Genomic DNA, 27424 nt, shown 5'->3' with positions numbered 1-27424 from the left:
ATGATTCCATAATTTTTAAAAGGGGTTGTAAACTTGCCCTATTGTGTTCAGTTGTCTGTAAAATGTTTCTCCACTCAATCCATCCTATTGTGTGTAGTCCTGAAGTGACTGCAGCTTAAAATAAGTGACGGCTTACATTTAGAAATCCTCAATTTGCATTTCCTAATTAATCATTCGTTTTTGATAAATGTGTATAGTATTTTTCTATCTTAATACTAGATTAATTTTATGAGGTCAAGGACCTAATTTGTTGATCATTTTCATATTCATACATTAAATTTTTTTTACTGCCAGTATTACCTAAACAAAAAAAATCTACACTTCTGCTTTTCCAAAAGAAATAAATGTGTTGCTATTTCTTAAACTGTATATAGAGCGTTTATTCAGAGATCTATTTACAACAATCAAGAAGGCAGAGACAGTAGTAACCATCTCTGCCTTCTATATGTGAAGTCTGACTTGCCCTTCCTGCAGCTGGTCGATCTCCTAAATGTTCTAAAACATAATTACAGAGACGTACATTTGCGAGCCTAATATTTTAGCATGATGTGCATCTGCAAGTATTTAATGTTAATTAATAAGCATAAAAGTAATACTAAAGTTGGGAAAATTGTCCAATTTCAACCATAACAAGCGCTCATCAGATTAAATTTAACTATCAACACTGTCTCAATTGGAGTTGACAATGTTTTCAAATTTTCATCAGAAAGGGGTACTTCACACACAGCGAGATCGCTACTGAGATCGCTGCTGAGTCACGTTTTTTGTGACCTCATTAGCGATCTCGCTGTGTGTGACACTGAGCAGCGAGCGATCTGGCCCCTGCTGTGAGATCGCTGCTCGTTACACACAGCCCTGGTTCGTTTTTTTATTGTTGTTCTCCCGCTGATAAGCACACATCGCTGTGTGTGACAGCGAGAGAGCAACAATCCTGAATGTGCAGGGAGCAGGAGCCGGCATCTGACAGCCTGCGGTAAGCTGTAACTAAGGTAAACATCGGGTAACCAAGGTGGTTACCCGATATTTACCTTCGTTACCAGCCTCCGCAGCTCTCACGCTGCCAGTGCCGGCTCCTGCTCCCTGCACACGCTAAGTTAAGCGGTGTGAGCTGGTAACTAAGGTAAACATCGGGTAACCATACCCGATGTTTACCTTAGTTACCAGTAACCACAGCTTCCAGACGCCGGCTCCGTGCAAGCGCAGCGTCGCTTGCACGTCGCTGCTGGCTGGGGGCTGGTCACTGGTCGCTGGTGAGATCTGCCTGTTTGACAGCTCACCAGCGACCATGTAGCGATGCAGCAGCGATCCTGACCAGGTGAGATCGCTGGTCGGATCGCTGCTGCATCGCTAAAGTGTGAAGGTACCCTAAAGCTCATCAAGATGGGCATGAACAATGTCTTGTTGAATTGGGCCCATTGTGTGTAACTGTACTTGGCTATACAGAGGTCTTTCTAGTAAAGTGATTAAAGAAACTGTTTCCTTCTTCACGTGAAATGTTTATCTAGGTTATTTTGGGTATTTGTAAGTGTGCAAAAGACAAAATCAGAATTCCATATTAAAGGTATTGTCTCAACATACTACTTTAACCCTCGGCGAAGATTGTTGAAGTGGAAATGTAAAGTTGCATTATCTGATGATTTATACATTTTTTATGATAAAACACAGCTAAATACACACTGTATATATACAGTGATCCACTTTAACCCCTTCAGCTCCCGGGCGTTTTCCATTTTTGCGTTTTTGTTTTTTGCTCCCCTTCTTCCGAGAGCCGTAACTTTTTTTATTTTTCTGTCAATCTTGCCATATGAGGGCTTTTTGCGGGACGAGTTGTACTTTTAAATGAAATCATAAGTTTTACCATATAGTATACTGGAAAACAGCAAAAAAAATCCAAGTGTGGAAAAACTGCAATAAAAGTGTGATCGCACAATAGTTTTTGGGATATTTTATTCACCGTGTTCACTATATCGTAAAACTGAAGTGTCATTGTGATGCCTGAGGTCGGTGCGAGTTTGTAGACACCAAACATGTAAAAATGTACTTGTGTCTAAAAGGTTAAAAAAAAATCACAAGGTTGTCCAAAAGAAGTGGCGCACGTTTTGCGCCATTTTCCGAAACCCGTAGCGTTCTCATTTTTCTGGATTTATGGCTCAGTAACGGCTTATTTTTTGCGTCTTGAGCTGACGTTCTTAATGGTACCATTTTTGCGCAGATGCTACGTTTGATCGCCTGTTATTGCATTTTGCGCCAAACTTGCGGCGACCAAAAAACGTAATTTTGACGTTTGGAATTTTTTTGATGCTACGCAGTTTACGAATCAGATTAATTGATTTTATATTTTGATCAGGTGTTTCTGAACGCGCCGAAACCAAATATGTGTATATTTTTTATTTTTTAACCCTTTAATTTTCAATGGGGCGAAAGGGGGGTGATTTGAACTTTTAGGTTTTTTTGTTTTTTTTATTTTTAAAACTTTTTTATTTACCTTTTTTTTTTTATTTTACTAGTCCCCCTAGGAGGCTATAGTGATCAGCAATCCGATCGCTCTGCCCTATCTGTAGATCTCAGTTACACAGCTGAGAACTGCAGATACGCTGCTTTACTCTCCGTGCTGGCACTATGCCGGCACTGAGAGGAAGTGACTCATGCTAGCTACAGACGTCATCACATGACCCTGTGCTACCATGGCAACCACCGAAAGTCATGTGATTGCGCATGTGACTTCCGGTGGGGGCGGCGATAAGTAAAAGTAATGGCCGCGCGCATATACATCTCGCTGCCAGACTTTGGCAGCGAGATGTAAGGGGTTAAATGTTCCGGGTGGAATGTGGTTCCACTCGGAACATGCAGGCACACATGTCAGCTGTTGAAAACAGCTGATATGTGCGTGGATCGCAGCGACCTGCTCACGGCATAGATCCGTCAAAGGTCGTGAAGGGGTTAAAAGAGGTGCTGTATTTGTAACATATTTTTTATATCATCTGTATATTATTGATTGACGGTACCCTAGCCTATCGACATTAATCTAAATATTTACACCTAGATTTTGAACCTAGATTTGATAATCATCTCATAAAAAGTGTTTCATACAAATCTAGCTTAATGGGATTGTAGACAGTTAAAAATGTACTCCTAACCTGTGGAGCAGAGATCGAGCATGCGCATCTCCTCTACAGTTTTTCTCAATGGGAACACCAGAGATAGCAGAGCGCAGCTTGTATTCAGCACTCCTGTAAAGAACGAATGGAGCAAAGATGTGCATGCTCAGCCTGCTATCCACTCAGTTGAATCTCCTCAGAACCCTGTTCTTAGGATTCTTTGGGGTCCCAGCAATTGAACCCCTAGACATTGAGAAGTCATCCCCTATCCTATAGAGAGAAAATAATTTCTAATCTTGATATACCCTTTTAAAAGAGAGCACAAGTACAAGGGCAGCATTGTGACCTAGTAGCTAATCTTTTTAATTTGCAGCACTGTTGTTTAGGTTCCAATATGATGAATTTGCATGCTCTAGCCATAGAAGAGAGAAATTCTTTCCTTTTCCTAGTCATAGATTTTTATTTATTTTGTGCTGTTAGATATACACATAAAGTTTTTTAATTCCTACATTTTTGCATTTTGTAGAGGTTGGATAAAGGAAAATTCCACATTTTAATTTATTTTTTGTCTTTTCTTTTTATCTACAGCTAGTGTACCATGTATTGCAGCTATTGGCATTTGCTGTCCTTGGAATTTTAATTATGAGACTGAAGTTATTTTTAACACCCCACATGTGTGTTATGGCCTCCCTGCTGTGCTCTCCACCGGTAAGACTGTATCCAATGAGGCGTTATGAATCGATTTATTAATTCATCATTTAAAATGTGTCTTCACTCAGAAACTGTAGTTCTGATTATTGATATTGGCATCTCTGACTGTGGGATGATCATGATCATTTTCACATTTTTTTGATTTGCATGTGCTATTAAATTCTAAGGCTAGTTTTACACATCTGTTTATTGCGGTCTGAGCTCTGACCATGATGTGCCTTCTAACCATGGATCTCCATATTGGAGCTCAACAATATGTTTACAAGGATGTTCAATTGGGGAGGAGTCAGGAGAACCGTTACCAGTCTGTACTCTGACCATAACTCATGGATGTGTGAAACTTCCCTTAATTATTACTTTTCCTTTGCTCTTTTAATATTTTTAATATTGTTTGAAGTTTGGTAAATTGGGAGTTTAAAACAAAACTTTGTGTACCCAACATGAAAATTTTGGAGGGTGGTGATATGTATTCTTGGCCACAAGTTTGTCTTCATTAATTGGGGAAGTAAATAGATTATAATATCTTTTTTATTAGAATATTTTTTACAATCCTATTTTGATCTCTTGTTAATTCCTTTTTCTCAGCGAGAGAATGTTCAAGACATTTTTATTATTTTCTGCAAAGTCAAAAGTTTACATACATTTCATTAGTATTTGGTACCATTGCCCTTAAACTGTATGACTTGGTCAAATGTTTTAGATCTCCTTCCACAAGCTTCTCACAATAGTTGGTAGGAATTTGGGCCCATTCGTCCTGACATAACTGGTGTAACTGAGCCATGTTTATAGGTCGCTTTGCTCACGCCGGCCTTTTCAGCTTTCCCAGAAATTTTCAATTGAATTGATCAGGATTTTGTGATGGCCACTCCAAAATATTGACTCTGTTATCCCTAAGGCACGTTGTAACCTGTTTGGTAGTATGCCACTCTCTCTCTCTTACTATACTGGCATTTGACAAATATAAATAATCTTGGTAAGCCTAATGGACCTAAAATGGGAAAGGTTTAATCTGATTTCAAGACAGTGAGAAAAACACATGCACACTTGTCTCTTTAGATAGTGTATGTAAACTTCTGGATTGAAAAAAAATATATATATTCACAAATCAAAGTCTAATGAACATTAAAGGGGCTCCCATTAGAATAAAAAAATGTTATTTTTATTATTTGGGTACTTCAACTCTTCCCCCCCCCCCCATACTAGAAGCCATAAGTTTTTTATTTTTCCGTCCATATAGCATTTGTGGTACTTTTCAATGACACCCTCCATGTTATCATGTAATGTAGTGGTAGCTAGAAAAAATTCCAATTGTGGTGAAATAGCAAAAAAGGGAAATTCTGCCACTGTTTTTTCTTTAGTTTTTTGTTTTCTTTTATATATATATACAGTCATATGAAAACGTTTGGGTACCCCTATTAATGTTAACCTTTTTTCTTAATAACAATTTGGGTTTTTGCAACAGCTATTTCAGTTTCATATATCTAATAACTGATGGACTGAGTAATATTTCTGGATTGAAATGAGGTTTATTGTACTAACAGAAAATGTGCAATCCGCATTTAAACAAAATTTGACCGGTGCAAAAGTATGGGCACCCTTATCAATTTCTTGATTTGAATGCTCCTCACTACTTTTTACTGACTTACTAAAGCACTAAATTGGTTTTGTAACCTCATTGAGCTTTGAACTTCATAAGCAAGTGTATCCAATCATGAGAAAAGGTATTTAAGGTGGCCACTTGCAAGTTGCTCTCCTATTTGAATCTCCTATGAAGAGTGGCATCATGGGCTCCTCTAAAACAACTCTCAAATGATCTGACAACAAAGATTATTCAACATAGTTGTTCAGGGGAAGGATACAAAAAAATTGTCTCAGAGATTTAAACTGTCAGTTTCCACTGTGAGGAACATAGTAAGGAAATGGAAGAACACAGGTACAGCTCTTGTTAAGCCCAGAAGTGGCAGGCCAAGAAAAATATCAGAAAGGCAGAGAAGAAGAATGGTGAGAACAGTCAAGGACAATCCACAGACCACCTCCAAAGACCTGCAGCATCATCTTGCTGCAGATGGTGTCAATGTGCATTGGTCAACAATACAGCGCACGTTGCACAAGGAGAAGCTGTATGGGAGAGTGATGCGAAAGAAGCCGTTTCTGCAAGCACACCACAAACAGAGTTGCCTGAGGTATGCAAAAGCACATTTGGACAAGCCAGTTACATTTTGGAAGAAGGTCCTGTGGACTGATGAAACAAAGATTGAGTTGTTTGGTCATACAAAAAGGCGTTATGCATGGATCCAAAAAGCCATGGCATTCCAAGAAAAGCACTTGCTACCCACAGTAAAATTTGGTGGAGGTTCCATCATGCTTTGGGGCTGTGTGGCCAATGCCGGCACCGGGAATCTTGCTAAAGTTGAGGGTCGCATGGATTCAACTCAGTATCAGCAGATTCTTGACAATAATGTGCAAGAATCAGTGACGAAGTTGAAGTTATGCAGGGGATGGATATTTCAGCAAGACATTGATCCAAAACACCGCTCCAAATCTACTCAGGCATTCATGCAGAGGAACAATTACAATGTTCTGGAATGGCCATCCCAGTCCCCAGACCTGAATATCATTGAACATCTGTGGGATGATTTAAAGCGTGCTGTCCATGCTCGGCGACCATCAAACTTAACTGAACTGGAATTGTTTTGTAAACAGGAATGGTAAAATATACCTTCATCCAGGATCTCATTAAAAGCTACAGGAAGCGACTAGAGGCTGTTATTTTTGCAAAAGGAGGATCTACAAAATATTAATGTCACTTTTATTTTGAGGTGCCCATACTTTTGCACCGGTCAAATTTTGTTTAAATGCGGATTGCACATTTTCTGTTAGTACAATAAACCTCATTTCAATCCAGAAATATGACTCACTCCATCAGTTATTAGATATATGAAACTGAAATAGCTGTTGCAAAAACCCAAATTGTTATAAAGAAAAAAGGTTAACATTAATAGGGGTGCCCAAAAAACTTTTTCATATGACTGTACGGTACATCGTCTACTTTACCATAAAATTGACCAGGCAGTATTATTCTCTAGATTCCAAACATGTATAGCTTTTTGCTTTATTTGGCTATGTGTGCACTATGATTTTTTTGAACTTCTCAAATATACTGCGTTTTTGGCCGCAGAAAAACGCACAAAAATGCACCCGCAGCAAAAACGCAGCAGTAAAAACACATTCATTTTTACCGTGTTTCGGTGCATTTTGCTGCGTTTTTGATCACTGCGTTTTGCTGCGTTTTTCCAAAGCATTGCATGGGTGAAAAACTCAGTAAAACGCAGGAAAGAATTGACATGTTCATTTTTTTTTTTTAGCTCAAAAACGCAGCTAAAAAAAATGCTGTGTGCGGACAAAAATGAAAAGTCATTAGACTTTGCTGGGGAATCAAAGTCATGCAGTTTTAAGCCCAAAACGCACTCGAAGAACTCGCAAAAACACTCAGTGCGCACATAGCCTTAAGCAGTGAAAAACAATCAGAAATTTTTGAAAAAAAAAATCTTGCTTTCGTCATGATTTTCCAAGAGCTGTAACGTGTTCTAAATTTTCAATATGGAGCTGTGTAAAGACTTGTTTTTTGTGCCTCGAGCTGATGTTTTTATTGAACAAGGCTTAGTCTTTGCTGTTGCACCTGGTGTCTGCACTTATCCTTGTTTGTGTATAGCTGGCCTATATTACACAATGTAATGATTTTGTTTTAACTTTACAGCTTTTTGGGTGGATCTTCAGCCGGTTGAGTCGCCGTCTGTTTATACTCTTCATAGTATTATTGATGTCTATACAAGGTATTCGCAACATTCAAGCTCAGTTGAATATAAAAGGCGAGTTCCGCAATATGGCTCAGGAGGAACTATTGGAGTGGATCAAATTCAGTACTAAGCCAAGTAAGGGTTTTTTTGTTTTGTGGGGGGTTTTTTGGTTTTTTTTTGTAATGAATTTTGGTTTTGTTTTGTTTATTTAGATGATCAAACTCACATTTAGGATGGTGGTATTGAAACATTCAAATAAATTAAGTTAAACTACAATAACAGGCACAGCTCATGAATAAAATTGATGCTGTACTTAGATAAAAAGAATTTTTCAACCTTTTCCCACATTTCAGGCTTCAAACATAAAGATAAAAATGTTAATGTTATGGAGAAGAATCAACAACAAGTGGGACACAATTGTAAAGTTGAATGAAATTTACTGCTTATTTTAAACTTGGAAAGTGGGGAGTGCAATATTATTCGGCCCCTTTAAGTTAATACTTTGTAGCGCCAGCTTTTTCTGCGATTACAGCTGCAAGTCGCTTGGGGTATGTGTCTATCAGTTTTGCACATCGAGAGACTGAAATGCTTGCCCATATTTCCTTTGGAAATAGCTCGAGCTGAGTGAGGTTGGATGGAGAGCGTTTGTGAACAGCAGTTTTCAGCTCTTTCCACAGATTCTCGATTGGATTCAGGTCCGGACTTTGACTTGGCCATTCTAACACCTGGATACGTTTATTTGTGAACCATTCCATTGTAGATTTTGCTTTATGTTTGGGATCATTGTCTTGTTGAAAGACAAATCTCCGTCCCAGTCTCAGGTCTTTTGCAGACTCCAACAGGTTTTCTTCAAGAATGGTTTTGTATTTGGCTCCATCTATCTTCACATCAATTTTAACCATCTTCCCTGTCCCTGCTGTAGAAAAGCAGGCCCAACCCATGATGCTGCCACCACCATGTTTGACAGTGGGGATGGTGTGTTCAAGGTGATGAGATGTGTTGCTTTTATGCCAAACATATCGTTTGACATTGAGCCCAAATAGTTTGACTTTGGTTTGATCTGACCAGAGCACCTTCTTCCACATGTTTGGTGTGTCTCCCAGGTGTGGCAAACTTTAAATGACACTTTTTATGATATCTTTGAGAAATAGCTTTCTCCTTGCCACTCTTCCATAAAGGCCCAATTTGTGCAGTGTACGACTGATGGTTGTCCTATGGACAGACTCTCCCACCTCAGCTGTAGATCTCTACAGTTCATCCAGAGTGATCATGGGCCTCTTGGCTGAATCTCTGATCAGTCTTCTCCTTGTTTGAGATGAAAATTCGGATGGACGGCCGCGTCTTGGTAGATTTGCAGTGGTATGATACTCCTTCCATTTCAATATGATCGCTTGCACAGTGCTTTTTGGGATGTTTAAAGTTTTGGAAATCTTTTTGTAGTCAAATCCGGCTTTAAACTTCTCCAAAACAGTATCACGGACCTGCCTGTTGTGTTCCTTGGTCTTCAAGATGCTTTCTGCGCTTTAAACAGATAACTAAGACCAACACAGAGCAGATGCATTTATATGGAGACTTGATTACACACGGGTGGCTTATATTATGTATCATCATCAGTCACTTAGGACAACATTGGATCATACAGAGATCCTCAATGAACTTCTGGAGTGAGTTTGCTGCACTGAAAGTAAAGGGGACTTTTATCTTTATGTTCGAAGCCTGAAATGTGGGAAAAGGTTGAAAAGTTCAAGGGGGCCGAATACTTTCACAAGGCACTCTGTGTGTGTGTGTGTGTGTGTGTGTGTGTGTGTGTGTGTGTGTGTATATATAGTTATGTGTGTATGTATATGTATGTATGTATGTGTGTATGTATATGTATGTATGTGTGTGTATATATATATATATATATATGTGTGTGTATATATATATAATATAATATATAATTTATTTATTTTTTTCTTCATCCTTTACATTTTTAAAATTGAAAATGGGCCAGTGTAAATGTTTGGGCACCTTTTGGAGATTTGTGTGCTCAGATAACTTTGACCAAGGATTCAGATGTTAATTAGCCCGTTAAGGTTATGGCTTGTTCACCATCATCATTAGGAAAGGCAGGTGATGCAAATTTCACAGCTTTATAAAAAGCCTCCTCCAACCTTGTGCCAAAAAACAACAGCCATTGGTTCTTCTAAGCAGCTGCCTAGCACTCTGAAATACAAAATGGTGGCGGCCCACAATGCAGGGGAAGTCTATAATAAGATAGCAAACTGTTTTTAAGATGCCCTTTTCTCAGTTCAAATCATAATTAAGGCTGGTTTCAGATGCCTGTGTTTATCAGGTGCAAGCCACATGCATGGTTATGGTCATACGTGTGTCACGCATGTGTCACACGTGTGACATGTGTTTGCATATGTGTCATATATACCAGAGAAAACATGTGTCTGAAATAAAAAGATATTCTATATTAACCTATATCCAGCGATGTTGTCTTTGGCTCTGCTGTCTCCCTCTCCTGACCACCGCTCATTATATTCATTGACTATTCACTGCAGTGAGGAGCAGGAAGCCGGAGTGTCGCGAACACAGCACTGGGTACAGCATGGGCATCGCTGGGGACATTGCCGGTGACAGCTGAGTATCCAGCAGTGTGTGCAGTGACATTCAGGGGGTCATCCGTGTTGCCAATTAACTCTCATGAGCCCCTGGAAGTCATCATCATGACACTCGCTGTAGCGCAGTTGTCGCGGGGGTGTCATCAGAGTTTATTGGGAACTCCGATGACTTCCTGGATGTCACTGCATACACTGCTGGCAGGATACTCACCTGTCCCCAGCAATAATGTCGACAGCGATGCCATCCTCGGTGGTGCTGTGTCCAGCGCTGTCACAGCGCTGCTCTTGCTTTCAGCTCCTCATTGCAGTGAATATTCAGTGAGTATAATGAGCGGGGGATCAGGAGCGGGAGACAGCAGAGCCGAAGACCTCACCGCTGGATACAGGTGAATATAGAACTTCTTTTTATTTCCCAGACAGTGTTTTCTCCGGTACGTGTCACACTGATGTCACATGGATCACATCACTGTGCCATCTATGTGACACCCGTGCTGCTGGAGAAAAAAACTGACATGTTTGCGTTCGGGGAATAGCGGGGCCACATGGTCTGTGTGAGTACTCAATAGGATAACATGTGGCATCCGTGTTAAAGACTGATGTCACACGTACCTGGAACACGAATGTCTGAAACCAGCCTAAGAAATGGCAGCTAGCAGGAACAGTGAAGGTCAAGATATAGTCTGGAAGACCAAACAAAATATCTGTGAGAGCTGCTCGTAGCCGTGCCAGAGAGACACATCAGAATCCCTGCTTGAATGCAAAAGACCTTCAGGAACATTTAGCGGACTCTGAAGTTGTGGTACGTTCTTCTACTGTTCATAGACACCTGCACAAATATGGCCTCCATGAAAGAGTCATCAGTAGAAAATCTCTCCTGCATCGTCACAATAAAATTCAGTGTCAGAAGTATGCAAAAGAACATCTAAACAAGCCTGATGGACTTTGGAGACAATTGCTGTGGACCGATTAAGTTAAAATAGAACTTTTTGGCCACAATGATATATGTACAGTATGTGTGGAGGAAGAAAAGGCACAGAATTTCAGAAAAAGAACATCTGCCAACCATTAAAAAGGTGGTTCACCCCTTTTCGTTACTGGCCACATCAATATTATGTTGAGAAACAATACTTCTCGCAAATATCTTGTGTTGCCAATAGTGACTGTGAGTGGCTCTATTGCGGTCCGCTCACCACTCTCCCGTGACCCCTCAGGCTCCATGACCTCTGATGTCCGGTGATGTCACATCAACTGAAGCAGGCCGCAGTCTTCCTGAATGACTGGGCTGTGGGCGGCGTTTCAGAAAAAGAACATCCGCAAACCATTTAGCATGGTGGTAGATCAGTCATGCGTTGCGGTTGTGTTGCAGCCAATGTCAGAGTCAACATTTCACAGGTAGAGTAAAGAATGGATTCAATGAAATTTCAACAAGTTCTTGATGCAAACATAATACCATCTGTAAAAAGCTGAAGTTGAAAACAGAATTGGTTCTACAAATGAACGCACGTCAAAATCCACAATAGACTACCTCCAAAAGGCGCAAGCTAAAGGTTTTACAATGGTCCTCACATTCCCTTAGTCTGAAAATCATTGAAAATCTGTGACTAGACTTCAAAAGAGCAGTGTATGCAAGATGACCCAGGAATCTTACAGAACTGGAAGACTTTTTCAAGGAAGAATGAATGAAAATTCCTTAAATAAGAATTGGCTGACTACAAAAAGTGTTTACAAGCTGTAATACTTGCCAAAGGGAGTGCTACTGGGTATTAACCATGCAGGGTGCCCAAACTTTTGAAAATGGTGAAAATTGTGGAGGGGCACAAAGCAAGAGAAGGCTATAAAAAGATAGCAATGTGTTTGCCAGTTTCCCTTTCCTCAGTAAAAATGTAAATAAGAAATGGCAGTTAACAGGAACAGTGAAGGTCAAGATAAAGTCTTGACGACCAAGCAAAATTTCTGTGAGTGCTGAAGACAGCTAGTAGATTGCGAGTTATCAGTAGAAAACCTCTCCTGCATTCTCCATAAAATTCAGTGTTCAGCAGAATTATGCAAAAGAACATCTAACAAGCCTGATACATTTTGGAAACAATTGCTATTTACCGATGAGGTTAAAATAGATCTCTTTGGCCACAATGATCAAAGTTATGTGTGTAGGTAAAAAGGCACATAATTTCAGGAAAAAAACATCTCACCAACCATTAAGCATGGTATTGAATCAGTCATTATTTGGCATGCTTTGGGGTTGTGTTGCAGCCAATGGCACGGTGAACATTTCAGGGGTAGAGGGAAGAATGGATTCAATGGCATTTCAACAAATTTTTGATGCAAACTTAACACCATTTGTTAAAAAAAGCTGAAGTTCAAAGAAGATGGCTTCTACAAATGGATAATGATCCTAAACACATCAAAATCCACCATAGACTACCTCAATAGGCGCAAGCTGAATGTTTTACCATGGTCCTCACAGTCCCCTGATCTGAATGTCATTGAAAATCTGTGGCTATACTTCAAAAGAGCAGTGCATGTAAAATGACCAAAGAATCTCCCAGAACTGGAAGACTTAAACAAGGAAGAATGGATGAAAAATACCACAAACAAGAATTGAAAGATTCGTGACTGGTTACAAAAAGTGTTTACAAGCTGTGATACTTGCCAAAGGGCGTGCTACTAGGTACTAATCATGCAGGGTGACCAAACTGTTGCATCAGCCTATTTTCCTCTTTTGTGAATTTTGTTAATCAGCAGTCCATGTTAGTTATCTTGCAGTCTGAAAAAAATGCCACAGCTTCTGAGACCTATCTTAATTGATAAAGGAGCTATATTATAGGCACTCACATGTATCATGTTTCCGCAAAAGTAAGACACTGTCTTAGAATTTTTTTTTTGCCCTGAAAAATGCGCTTAAGCTTATTTTTGGGGTAGGGCTTAATCTCGGGGAAACACAGTTGGGGGTAAGTTTACCCCCCCCTAAAAAAAAAAAAAGCAGGGGAACCATACTTACCAGACTCGGATGTCTGTGTCACTCCCAGTTTCTCCTGTAATCTTCGACGGGCGCTCCCAGCAAATATGCTCCACAACAGTCCGCGCCTGCGTCTGGCCAACACTCACACACATCAGATTGCACATAAAAGATCTGGTGATAATACCTATTTCTTCCTGCCAGCAGGGGAACCTGGGATGCAGTGGAGTGTGAGGACCTGTAGTGGAACACACAGAGGACCTGCGGTGGAACGCATTGAATTTGTCAGGTGATTTTCTAGTACAATACTTTTTAAATAGGCCATAAGAAGCTGTAACAGGATAAGTACGTTTCATTGCTGTACTTTTCTCCTGTTATCTTGTTGTAAGCTTTGGAGAATTAAGTGTGCGGTACAAATTAGTCAAGCATATTTATATACAAACTGCTTATGCACTGCTCCCACCTCCCATCTATCAGTGCTGGCATCAGTGATGGTAAATCTGAACTGAATTTGCACTGCTGCTCCCACTACTCATCAGTGATTGTGAATGCACTGGAAGGTGTGCATATACAAATTGCATTTACATATACTAGACTAGCTCTTATAAGACACTGAATTCACAAGAGCGTACAGCAAGATAACAGGAGAAGCTACAACAATAAAAGTTACTGATCCTAAAAAGTCTCCTTAAGCCCTCTTTAAAGATAACATTAGTATTATACTAGAAAATCACCTGACAGAGTCCCTTTAAGCGTTTGGCTGCTTCTTTTTCCACCCAATTCTTGCTAACATCTGAACACATCACTATAACGGGCAGCCTCTAAGGCCATTTGGCTGTAAATTGCCATGGCAACCATCAAGACCACACTATCCTTATGTCAGGATGCCGGTGGGGTTAAAAAGGAGCCCCCATCATAGTCTGTTAACCATCTAGATATCATAGTAACTATTGACAGCAGTATTTTAGGGGTTAAACGGCCATGCTTAGTGCCAACACCGATTATGACTGATGCAGCAGGGCATCAGCTGTAGTGTACAGCTGACAGCTGCAATACTTATACTTTCACCTATCATGGAATGGTATTGACTTATCTCAGGTCTGTTTTAAGTAATAATGGTGGTTACTGAGGGGTTCAAATGCTTGCACCAAAAATGCATTGCACCAATTGTACATTCTAAGATGGTAATAATAGAAGGACTAAATGATGAATCTTTTCACTATACTTAATATGATCTATTCAAATCCAGAAGATTGAAATGAATCACTTATAATAATGATTTGAATTTAAATAAGTACACAAATTGCAAATTTGTATTAATTGTATAACTTCGTTAACTTAGTGTAATATATTATAAATCAATTATATGTACGGTTTACTTACTATTGCCCAGATGCAGTATTTGCAGGAGCAATGCCTACAATGGCAAGTGTTAAACTGTCTACAGGACGCCCCATTGTCAACCACCCTCACTATGAAGATGCTGGCTTACGGTAGGATTCACTGTTCAATAATACATGGATTCAAATATACTTCTTTTTTCCATAAGTATTGAATTCTCCCTCTGGCCCAATAAATAATAAGTTTGAGTAAATATTAAATTTTAAAAATGCATAACTATCTAAAAAACTGATTTGCCTGGCTTTTTACTCAGACTAAAAGACTCTCCTCTTAATATTCTGTCACTATTTTCCAATAGATCACTGTCTTTGAAGTGTACCATTTAACTTGGCAGCGAGGGATTAATTCCAATTTTCTCTTAAAATCATCAGAAAATGTGCCATTAATCACTATCAATTGCTGATGAAATCACTTTAATTTTCCAGAAGATGCTCAATAAATTATTACCACGGTCATCACGCTGTACTTGTCACAGATTTTTGTTAATAGGGGAGAGGAATGATTAGTGGTTAATCTGCACTGCCAGTCAATAATGATGCTGTGCGCTGTTCAAGAACCCCGTGGTTTATTGATTCAACGCTTTTCAAAGCTGCCTTGCTTCTTGATTAGAAAAAGAAGACCCACAATTGTTTATTGATTGCGGTTTTTCTTTTTCCTGATGAAGAAGCGAGGCAGCTTCGAAACGCGTTGAATCAATAAACTACGGTCCTTTAATAATGCAGAGTATCATTATTGATCGGCAGCATGGAAAAACTACTAATCGTCCCTCTCTCCCACCTATCGGCTTTTTGAGCCTGCAGATCTGTAGCAGTGATCATTTACACTAGTGGCCAAAATTGAGGCAACACACTCAAGATTTATGAAGTTTTAGCATTTTGTCAATACAAATCCAAATTTCATGAATGTTTTTATTTCACTGTAAAGTTTTTAAGTAGAAATAACAAAACCTCATACACAATATTAGCAGGAAATTTGTTTGTCAACAAATTGGACACTATTGTCATTCAGATGACTGTGAGAGAAAAGCCATTTATTTGTCCTATTTTCATATCTAACACTAAAATGTTAATACTTAGTTGGATAGAAATTACCTGCAGCCTACCACCTGCATCTCTGGACATGCAGCCCCATACCATAACACTCAGAGGATGCGTCATGGTGGGTACTGTACACTCTGGCAAGCAATCCTCTCCGGGTCATCGTTGAATGTAGCAGACACCATCACTGCCAAAAATGGATATGCTTGTCTCATCGCTCCATAAAACATTTCTCCATTATTCAATGGTCCATTTAGAATGTTCTTTGGCCCACTGCAGACGTTTCTGACATTGTGAGGCATTAGAAAATGGCTTTTTACGTGGTTTTCTGGCTCTTAACCCCGCGTTTACCAATCGTCGTCGAACCATCTGATCGGACACTGTCACTCCAGTGTTGACAAGCTCCTTGTTGATGTCAAAGTCAAAAGCAGTTGATTTCCTGTTATTTAGGGCGATTCTAATGATTCTTCTATCAGTCTGAGAAGTTATAGCCTTCTTCCTTCCTCTACCTGGTTTATTCATTATTGAACCAGCCTCTTAAAAACGTGTACACAGTTTGTGAACGTTGTCTGGTCAGATACCTTTTCCAATTCGTGCTGCAATTTCCCGGTACTGTACCCTTCTTCTCTTAAAGTAATATCATTGGCTCTCTTCTTAGGTGACCACTTCTGTCTAATACTGCTGGCCATTTCAAAAATCTCAAATTTAAATGAAAAAATGGTGAAACTCCCTTAATTTGTCATTATATCACACTGTTAAATCGCAAAATTAATTATTACCTTGAATCAAAGCTTAATTTTTATTAGCTGGCTACTGTACAAAGATGCAGTCATTAATGCTGCACGTGAAAGAAAAGTTAATCAAATGCGTGTCAATTTTATATCATAAAATTCAGAGACCGTATAACAGAATAAAAACATGGAATTGCTTACCTTTTGATGACAAACTGGCTTTAAAATATAAAACTGCCTTTTAATCGCACAATATCGGTCTTAAATCACACCCAGCTCACTACCAATAAACATAGAATACATATTGTAGAAGAGGGTGTGTGTTCAAGTATGTATGTCAGTGAAAACTTTCATTACATATTGGTGATATTGGTGATGCTGAAAAACTGCAGGTGTTGCCTCAATTTTGGCCACTAGTGTAAATACCTTTTTTCTTCTACCGAGGTAAGCACATATGATCATTCATATTTCTCAGATAAAACCCATTGCGCTGATTCTCCCTCCTAGCACAGATTTTTGTTAATCTCTGTATTTGTCTTAACTGTATGACTTAAAGTTGAGTTTTGTCGTTTATAGTAACCAATCAGATTTCAGCTTGTATTCTTTCAGTCCTGTTTAGAAGATAAAGCTTATTAATTAGTACAGGCAACAAGCAGGGTCATATTATAGGATAAAGGAGTCATCTTGCCCATTCAGGGCTGGGATGGTAATATTGCTCTTTATTTGGTAAACAGCAAAGGAGAGTTACGGAAACAATGTAGCACAGTGAGATGCTGTTTTTGACACCCCAACTACTTATTCATAGTGATTAGACTATCCTAGTAATATGCCACTACTTTACCAGATGGAAATTACCCATTGACGTTACAGAGATAAAACTCAGGGCAGCGGCTGTAGAAGAACATCACAGTCACCTAATGCAGATTTTACTTCTCATATTATTGCTCGAAAATCAAAGAAAAAACGTATTTTGGTGACAGATGCTCTTGTCGCTGGCTTCATCGTATTTATGCAGCATATACAGGAACCAGTTTTCTCATGGACACATTTTCGTGTCTATTGTGATTGTGCTTTGACACACTGTACTATTGCTAAGAGACATATGTGAAGAGTTTTGTTTTCTGTAACATCGGAAATATTCCATTTTTCTTTCGCAAACTTTTATGCAGGAAGTTCAGTGTCTTTTGTCCTTTGAGGCTATTCGTTATGCAAGTACTTGTGTGCTTTTGTGTTTTGCACCTACAGTAGCTCACCATCCGGTTGACATATGCTAGTGTATGTGTAAGTTCAAGGCCTTGAGATGTTCTTCTATTGTACACAATAATGACTAAAATAAAGAGAAGCTACCTGATATGAATTGTTAGATATAAACTGAGTATCAGCCATTTACAGCTCGCAAAGCTGAAATACACTGATGCATAAAAATTGATCTACCTCAACGATACTTTCTCTACACCCCTTTTATTTTCAGAGTACGGACAAAAATGGTTTACTCAATGTACAGTCGTAAACCAGCTAACGAAGTAAAAAAGCGCCTGATTGACATGGGTGTGCAGTATTTCATATTGGAAGATGCATGGTGCACAAGAAGGACAAAGTGAGTATTTGGAAATCTCTTTGTAGAGTTGGAATCTATGGCTCCAGTTAATCATTTGCATTATTTTTAAGTTACTTTCCTTTTTTGTCTTATGGTATTAGTTGCCATGTTTGGTTGCAAATTCTTCAATTTGGCACACATGGATTTGGTGCAAAGTCAAAAAAATTCTTTTCTTTCTTCAACTGTTTTTGCAACTTTTGGATGCCAAAAGTCGACCTTTGCAAAAGCACACCGAAATACTGGCAAAAATACACCATGGAGGGGACTGGAGTTGCTCCAAGTTTTGTGATATCTGATCTTTCTACATCTTTTCGGTCCGGTGGGCGGTCCTATCCGGGACTTACAGCTTTCTTTTTATAAGGCCTTTTTCACATGTCAGTATTTTGCATTAGTGTTTAATCAGTATTTGGATACCAAAATTAGGAGTGACTCCAAAGGACAGAAGAGGTGTCAGTCTTTCAATTATAGTTCTTCTCTGTAAGTTCCACTCCTGGTTTTGGCATCCAAATACTGATGGACACTACTGCATAAATACTAACGTGTGAAAGTGGCCTAAGAGTGCATACAGATATAACTGACAAGACCGCACACTGGACTGAAAGTTCCATTAAGAACTTGCATGATTAAATCACAGGTTATACTGAATGGTTTCCTAGAAAACGATATATTAATCTGCCCAGCTCCCACTGCTTTATAACTTGGTGCTTGAAGATTGAACTGCATTTTCATGCTGAAAGGTTCCCTTTACCCGATACTGTCACCGCCATTTTGCACCTTGTAATTTTAACCATCTCGCTTTCAAAAACCTTAAATTTGTTTGTTTTTCCATCAATATAGATACATGACAGCTTATTTGTTGCTACAAAACTTGTAGTTTTAAATGTCACCATTTAATGTGCTGTGTAATGTGCAGTAGATTTAGCACAACCTCTTTTTGGAGTAGAATGGAAGTAACTAATTTTCAACATTGTTGCTTAGTTTTGTTTTGATGGTCACAGTAAGTTCAAAGTCACGTTACCTTTATTCTGTGGGTATGATTACTGCGATTCCAAATCTGTATAACTTTTATCACCTTTTAATAAAGAAAAAGACGTAATTGACTTATGTTGCATTCTGAGAATCATAACTTTTGTTTATTTTTTAATAGTGATAAGGTAAGCACTGTATGAGGGCATGTTTTATGGGGCAAAACAGCTTTTCTGGTTTTTGTTGGGTTTTTTTTTCAATACATTGTTCACCACATAATATAATATTTTTATAGTTTGTCATGTCATTCAATATGTATATATATATACATTCTAGTTCAGCAGGTGGGGACATGCCTCTTGGATTAGTCACCTTTGCTTTGAACTGTTTTTTTTCTTCTATGAAGGATAGCAGCTTTTCAGAGTGTAACATAACTGCTCATCGTGAAGGAGCCAAGGTTTTGGCACCATGAATTGGCTGACAATGTTGCATTCTGAACACTCATGATTGTAAAATGTCTTTCAATGTAGGTTGCTGAGGCCAATACAACACGTTTTCTGAGAGATAGGGCCCAAATACATTTAACTGAAAAATGTGTAGAACAATTTTGTAGTATCACTTTGAAAATATATAAATATAAATATATATATATATATATATATATATATATATATATATATATATATATATATATTATAAATACATTTATTTATTTATTTTTTTTTTTTCAACCGTCAAAATTTCAGTAACTTATCAGTTCATTTTCTGGATTGTATTAAGTATTGTTCGCTGGATCATTGATTTTGGAGTTTGGGATAATTAGACTTTCAAAACTTCAAGTCATAATATTTGTATAGGCAGGAAACAAGCAGCCGATTGTAAGGAGATTTAAGCTCTGAAGCATGCAATTTCAATTGAGAATCGATTTTAACCAGATGATAGGTGGTCCATTTTTCCTCTTATTTCATTCCCTCTGCTGCTGTATTACGTTTTTTGTTGCTTCATTTTTTATTTAATCTACTATATTTTTTCTATTTTGTGGTAATTTTATGGTCTTCATGGGTGTTGCTCACATAATTCTCGGGGGAGAGGATGTCTTTGCGCTCAATTATTGCCCTGTTTGCAACGACGCTTTGATAAAGACCATAAAAATCAATGTTAAATAAAGACCCATATCTCTTAAGCCATATGGCATGTTATAAAAACAAACAAACAAACCTGAAAACTCAGTGTAGCAGCGTAAAAAAAAAAAGTGGTGACTTTTGACCTAGTGACAAATCCTCTTTCAGGATTTTTTTCACCTCTATTGACGTTCTATTCTATCCAGCTGTAGTAGGTACAGAACGTAGAAACTATTATTTTTTGTGAGTGCTCACATTCATATGTATTGTAATATTTTACCACATGCCATCTATATTTCATTACATTCTTTGGATATTGTTTTACTACATATATGTTTTCCCAAAAACGGTTTTACCATTTTCAATAGTAAATCACAATAATATGCACCTAAAGATATTGAAAAATTTTAAGTAGTAAACTTACATTTTGGCATTGTTTTTCTTACGATACCACTGAAACCTTTGTAATTTGCTGTATGCTGCTCTCTTATATTGTGAACTGCTCACCATACAGTCTCAACAATGCATTGTAATGTCACCTATAGTTGCCTTGCTCAGTATTGTAGTACTATAGTGAAAGTAATAGCATATACCAGGACTTGGCAGTCAATTTTCTCAAGGGGTCAGATGAGAGACTATTGCTGTTGTTTTGGGTCGAACCAACAAGCCAACCTTAAATCCTGAGCATGATATCCTCACAAAGTATGATGTACCCATACAGCTCCCCAAGCAGTATGATGTCTCCACAAGGCTTCCTATGATGTACGATATTCCCCCATAACTAACCATAAACACTGACAATTAAGAAAAACAAATCTACTCGCCTAACCCAATTCTCCAGCTGCTTCGGTCTGTGCAGTGTACTAAGCTCTGCAAAGCTGGCGCAATGTAGTGATATCATTGCACCTCTCGGACCATAGGCTTAAGGATTTAGCCATTGATCCCGAGGCGCCAGATGATGGGCGCAGGGCAGCCATGTGGTGTGGCTCCGCATTATTTCTAGCCTGACTGACTGTCCCGATCTGCGTGCCGGACGAAGGGCCTGCAGGATGCACTTTGCTCAGGTCTGGCATATACTACACCAGTGAGTGTCGTCTGTAAAGTTCTTTGAAAGAAAACTGCATGTGTGACCACCAAGTTCATAAGTGGACATGTGATGCCCTGGCCTATCAGGTCGTCACAGGGTATTGTGCAATCTGCCCTTCTGCACAGTACCACTTTCCTTGGTTACGGGTCCTGGTCCTTTAGTGTTGCTAACAGCTGAGCCAATCAAAATCCTAGGAACACTTTACACTTTACCCACCAGACACACCATTGGGGGGCCTGAAGGTAATTGGGCCGTCCACATGGGAGGTTGGTGAGGGGAAAGTGAAGTAAGTGACGGTTGAGCAGTGGAGAGTGAAAGGAGAGGTGGTGGAGTGGTGGTGACCCTCGTGAGGAGAGGTCAAGGAGCAGGGCTCCTGTAGATACTAGGTGGCAGACGTTGGTCTGGGCCTGGTAGGAGCTGGAACCCCGGTCGGAGGGGATTGTGTCAAGGGGCACGGACTGCCGAGGAGGGCAGCCGGTGGCCTTGAGCTATCACTGGGCAGGGGCCAGGGCATGACTGGGTACGTGGACCCTAGACCGGGAAGTAGCTTCACGTGTCCTGGTAATTTACCAGACGGGGGTGAAGACTTGAAGTGTCATCCCCAACCCGCTCCAAAATCGGGGTACTAGCGCACCAATGGGATAGGACTTTCCCAATACAGTCCACAGAAATCCTATGCGTGAACCCTGAGAGCAAGCTCACTCAGTTAGCCATACGGGTGAGCGGGACCCGAACAGTTTCAGACTCGAGGGTCCAAAGAGAAACACAGGTGCCAAGGGAAGGGCCACAGACTAACCGCAACGCCAAGGGCACTTACACAAGCGTGCTCCCTCCAAGCTGCAGTGGTGCTCAGAACTCTGGTTTACAAGCTGTCGGTGTGATTATTTCTGGACTGAGTGAGTACACTGAAACCCTTCTCCTATCCCCCACGGCACTCAACACGCCAACTACCCAACGGGCACCGGGACACCCAAACCCCCTACCCACGGAGGGGTTAAACATCCAGCTGCTTAAACATCATCACCGGGCTCTCCAACAGCAGAGGTGGTCTCACATTACCACGCACCGTGGGTGGCGTCATGAATTTTCAATACCCCTGTACATACTCCCCTTTTTCTTTACTCCCCTTTTTCTTTTGACATTCGAGTGGCCGCGCGGACCCCCCGGGTCCGGAGACCCCTCGAGCCACCGCGGCTCCGGATCCGAGCGGGTCGGCCGCTGTCGCGGAGGCGATACAGACATTTTTCACACAACCAACCAAATAGACAAAAAAACACATGGAGGAAATAAAGGAAAATAAATCTGAAACACTGCAGTAAAACTGAAATTTTACAAATCTTGATTTACTTCAGCCTTTATAATATTAAAGGGGTGGTCCAAAGGCCACAGTAATTTTCATCTAAATCCCGATCTATTTAGTTCCATAATCTAAACAATTTTCTAATATACTAAAGGAAAAATCCCCTCTCCTTCCCTAACTACACTCTTAACTGTTGTTATATTTTTTTTCTTCCTATTTGACGACATTTTGTTTAAGAATCACCATGCATGCTGGGATACTCAAACGAATTGTTACCGGAGGAGAGGCTGCTGTCACAGCTCCGGCCCATGCCTCATCTGTTAAATGAAGCGTCATCAGTGACCTTCATTTCAGTGGCTGGGCTAGTCCCTGCATTCTGTGCAAGGCGCACAATGACAGCGTGTTCTAGTGCTGGCTCATATAGCAGTAACCAGCCAGCAACAGAGTGGCGTCAGAATTACCAGTATGCAGAGATCAGTGTCGTCACTTACAGGGTCGGCACTAGTCTCTGCATTAGGCTACAATTCCACTAGCGTATAGCTTCCGATGCGAGGGCATCGGAGGCGATATGCTAATGACCCTCTGCTGCGAGCATCAGCCGAGGCTCATGCGACTGATGCGATCGATCACATCACAGATGCGGAGAAGAGGGAGGGAACACTTTCTCCCCATCTCCTCTGCTGTATGTCTCTGGGTATATCACACTGTACTCAAATTACATGCGAGTGCAGTGTGATGTCTCACACACTCCCATAGACTTGTATGTGGGTGCGTGAGCCGAGACTCGCTGCAAAATGCAGCATGTTGCGATTCATTCCGCATGTCACTATGGCTGAGAAATCAATCGCAGATGGACGCTGCCCCATAGATTTGTACTAGAGTGAGAGCAATCCAATGTCATATTGGATTACACTCGTCAGTGCAAAACGCAAGTGGAACTGAACCCTTAATCTCTGAATATTCTTACACCGTTCTGATGCCATCTCATTACTGCTTTTCTGAGATGACAACAGAGAGTGTGCTGTCATTGAGTACATTGCATAGTGTGCAAGGTCTAGCCCAGTCCCTGAAATAAGCATTACTGATGATGCTTCGTTTCAGGGAGAGGTGAGAAGCTGTGCAGCTTCTGCCCACTGATGACGCTATGTTTGTCCTGAGATTTCTAAACAAAGTGTCATCAGAGTGGGAGTAGGGGAGAAAAATATAATAGTGTAGTGAGGGAACGGTAGAACGTTTTTAAATCAAGTATATTCGAAAATTGTTGACATCATGGCACTAAATAGGGATTTAAAATGAAAATACTTTGCATTCGGACCACCCCATTATTTTGGAAACCCCAGTAATACTTTTTTGCTAAAAATCACCTCAGCCAAAGTTAAGTAAAGTATTGTATAAAGAAACTTTATAATGTGTAGTATTAAAAAATCATTAAATTGCATTCAAAGCCTAAGCATATACTTCACCTTACATTTTCTTTTGGTGGAGAAGGGAGAGGTTTCTTAATATTTCCTGATAATATATTCTTATTGATGTCTACTTTTTTATATTTTTCAGAACTGGTTGCACCATGTCAGAGATCTGGGATATAGAGGATCCTTCTAATGTTGGGAAGAGCCCCTTATGTTCTATTTTGACCAAGGAATCATTGCCTCACTTTGTCACTTTATTTGAAAACAACGTTTACAAAGTTTTAAAAGTTGCCATTTAGGCTACAAAAACAATTCCATTTCATATCAGATAAATATGTTTTTAATTCTGATAGAACCTGGTATTACAGATGTTTGCAGTCTGAGATTTTGTAACATACACAATGCTATGCAAATCTTTATTGCTAAGAAAAGTGTTTGAAAAATACATTACATTCTTCTATGGAGAGCCGCAATCATTTTGTTCAGTATTGCTAAAGCTGCGGGTGAATGAGGAGAACAAAAGACCTACAAAAACTGCCTTAAAATGCTTTCATTTGGCAGAAGTTTCTGTTACTTAACAATTTTTCAGTCAAAGCACCAAAGAAAATATGAATATGTATATTTATGTAATAGTAATTGGTGTTATGTTTTAGAAGTGTTTTATCTAGGTGTATTTTATTATACTACACATTTTTATATTGATCTGTGCTGATTCGGTTTCATGACTGGTGCTGTGGGAAAGTAGTGTCTGCTATAGTGCCAAAATGGAAGATCCAGAAGGAGTGCAACCTTCAGGGCCAATTTTAGTATGAGTAATTCATATATGGGGCCATGCCACACAAGAATATATCTATGTTCAGGTCACACTAATCGGCACATACCAATTTCCCGTAAAGGCCGTCCACTATAACCACTATAAATTGGGACTTTGTAGGGAAATCGCTATTTCTATGTAATAAGGAATAGTACTTTTTTATTTTCTTCTTGGTTTTGATATTGTTTTTTTGTAAAGTTGTTATATACAGTATTTTATTTAGTATATTTTATGTTTGTTATGCATTTCCTTTGACATTTCCACTTGACTGAGGACATTGCTGAAAATGTGTGAAAAAAAACAGTACTTGACAAACAATCAAATTCTATATTACAGTGGTGAAAATATGTATTTGATTCACTGCCGATTTTGCAAGTACCTAGGATAAAAATTACAGACTTTTCCATTCTTTGTAGGTGGGAAAACTTGCAAAATCGGCAGTGTATGAAATACTTATTTTCCCCACTGTATATATCGGAATAGAGATAGCAACTATTTCTGAACATTTACTTGGCACTATTTTTACCAATGTTACTCAGTGTTTTTTCAGTGTTTGTATTTGTTAGATGTCATTATTTTTTGCATCTTCTAGCTTAATTGTACAACAGTTAATAACGTTTGTTTCTCTTTTTAAACTAATAAATTAAAATTTAACTTTTAGCTTTGGTCAGGTTTTTCTAGGATATTTTTCTGATTGAACTATCCTAATATAGTTGCTCAATGAGTAATTACCAGACATAAAATATAAAGAATCCTTCATGTATATACTGTATATGAAAATCTTAAATTGAAAGCAGTTGCTGTGCAATATTCTAGTGCCCTTGTTAGGCCGGGTACCCACAATCAGAATTAGCAGTGTTTTGGATGCAGTGTATTTCAGCTGCTCCTAAAACACTGTGTTGTACATCACAAGCACAGTGGATGGAATCTATAGAAATCCTATGCCCACTGTGTTTCTATTGCATACAGCGCAAACTTACCTGCGGCACAGCAATCCAAGCTGCCACATGATCTCAGCATTTCAATTTATGCTTGCGGAGATACAAGTTTTCTCAGCTGGGAGAACACAGCAAAAGTCTGCAGTGCCCAGAATCCTGATTGTGGGCAAGGACGTCTGCATTCCCCCGCGGAGAAAATTCGCGTTGCCACGGGAGAGATGACTTTGCCTCTTCAACGCAGTGCCATCCAGATTGTGTGGATATACATGTATAACATGGCCTGTATATGAAAGCACATTTAGTAGGTTTTTTTCTACATTATTATGTTATATACACACGGCTTCTTTAACACTAGAACTACTGGGCTCGTGACACCTATATAGAAATACATGGTGCAAAGTAGTCAAAATGACTACCTCAGTAGTTCTAGTGTTAAAACGCTGCTGAAACCGCCAGGTGTTCCAAGCCAAAACCGCCAGTGATTGTTTTCTTGAAGTGTCTTTGCCCAGGTTATTTTTTAGTTGCTTGTATAGCAGTGCTTTTGCTGAATAGCAGTGCTTTTGCTGAATGTGTAGCACCCACAGGGCAAGGGTTACATTACTTGTCGCCGGGCCTGGTGATGTCGGGTCTGGGGATGTCACGGGGTGGCCATTTCGCCTGTTTTCGTGGCACCAAGGTGTACAGTAAAGGAGGGGGTGGTGGTGATAATGGAGGTTTCATTGTTTTCGTGACACCACCTGCGGTATGCGGCCAGGGAATAGCTGTCCTCTGGGGCTTATGGTAGTAGCAGCTAAGGTGTTTCTGCTCCCCAAAGGTGAAGTGGGCACTGGGGAGGATGATGAGGGGAGTAGTAATGGCGGGTGCCGAAGCGCGGGGCAGCGGCGCCAGCAAGGACAGGCGGACACAGTGTCTGCGGGTTCAAGGTATCTTTACTTACAGTCCTGGTTTTACCTGGAAGATGCCGGTCACCTCCGTGATGGGCCCAAGCCGATCTCGAGCATTTCGAGGTCACCGCTGGTACCCCCACTGTGAGTCCTTTCTGGTCGGGGTCCCTCCAATCCAGGTGTGACTGGAATTTGGAACGGGTCGCAGGTGTTTCTTGCGCTCACCGCAGACCCTAGAATCCCATGTAGCTGTAGAGAACCCGGGCTGAGCTGGATACTCCAAGCCACAGGTCCTATGGCGCTCCCAGAAGTGTGAGGTAAAAGATGATTGGTCCAAGGTCCCAGGGTGTGCCCGGGGCTAACTGGCTATGTGTGAAGATTCTCCTTCCCTTTTCCCCAAGTGGTGCCCGCCACCCAGGTGGTTGTCCCAGTGACTGGGAAAGTCCCATGCTTCTTGATGTCCACCCCCCCTATCTAGCCCAGGCCAGTTCCCCAGTGGGAAGGCACCTAACTGTTTGTGGTGTGCGAGTGTGAGAAACACTAGCGATTAACCTCTCCTTACCCGGGGTGAGTACTACATCTTAAGGGAGATGCAGTACCCTGTGGCGACTGAAGCCTCAGGGGCGCCACAAATGCTTTCAAGTATACAGTATAGAATTGGTAGCTTTTGAACAATGTCTCCAAAAGGATGAACATGTCTATAATTTAAACTTCTTCCAGATTTCTGAATCCTGAAGCAGTTGAAAGATTGACAAAAGATGGAATGTGTGCATAGCAATATCATTTTGACTTTGCTATACATTGTTAATTTTTGCTGTGCTTTTTCAGTCGATTTCCAAGCAGAATTCGCCTGAAAAAGATTTTGTGTGCATATACCCTTAAAATTATTATTTTATAAGATAGTAAATTATTCTATATCTGACTGATACAGTACTTCTCAAACATTTCATGTTGGAATGCGCACATTG

The 27424-nt window shown here is 39.9% G+C and overlaps 1 protein-coding gene across 2 annotated transcripts in view; it reads left to right on the top strand.

The window, feature by feature from the left end:
* The window catches only part of DPY19L1 (dpy-19 like C-mannosyltransferase 1), a 210427-nt gene extending 185183 nt beyond the window's left edge, over positions 1–25244 (top strand). For both annotated transcript variants that reach the window (XM_075315108.1, XM_075315107.1), the window contains 5 exons: positions 3687–3806; positions 7567–7741; positions 14565–14664; positions 17812–17937; positions 23966–25244. In XM_075315108.1, the coding sequence (XP_075171223.1) occupies positions 3687–3806; positions 7567–7741; positions 14565–14664; positions 17812–17937; positions 23966–24119 (675 nt within the window). In that variant the 3' untranslated portion in view covers positions 24120–25244. The remainder of the gene's footprint in view (positions 1–3686; positions 3807–7566; positions 7742–14564; positions 14665–17811; positions 17938–23965) is intronic.
* Positions 25245–27424: the final 2180 nt, after the last annotated feature.

This window comes from Anomaloglossus baeobatrachus, chromosome 6 (genome assembly GCF_048569485.1).
Source record: "Anomaloglossus baeobatrachus isolate aAnoBae1 chromosome 6, aAnoBae1.hap1, whole genome shotgun sequence".
Lineage (NCBI taxonomy): Eukaryota > Metazoa > Chordata > Amphibia > Anura > Aromobatidae > Anomaloglossus > Anomaloglossus baeobatrachus.
This window is presented reverse-complemented; position numbering and strand designations above follow the sequence as displayed.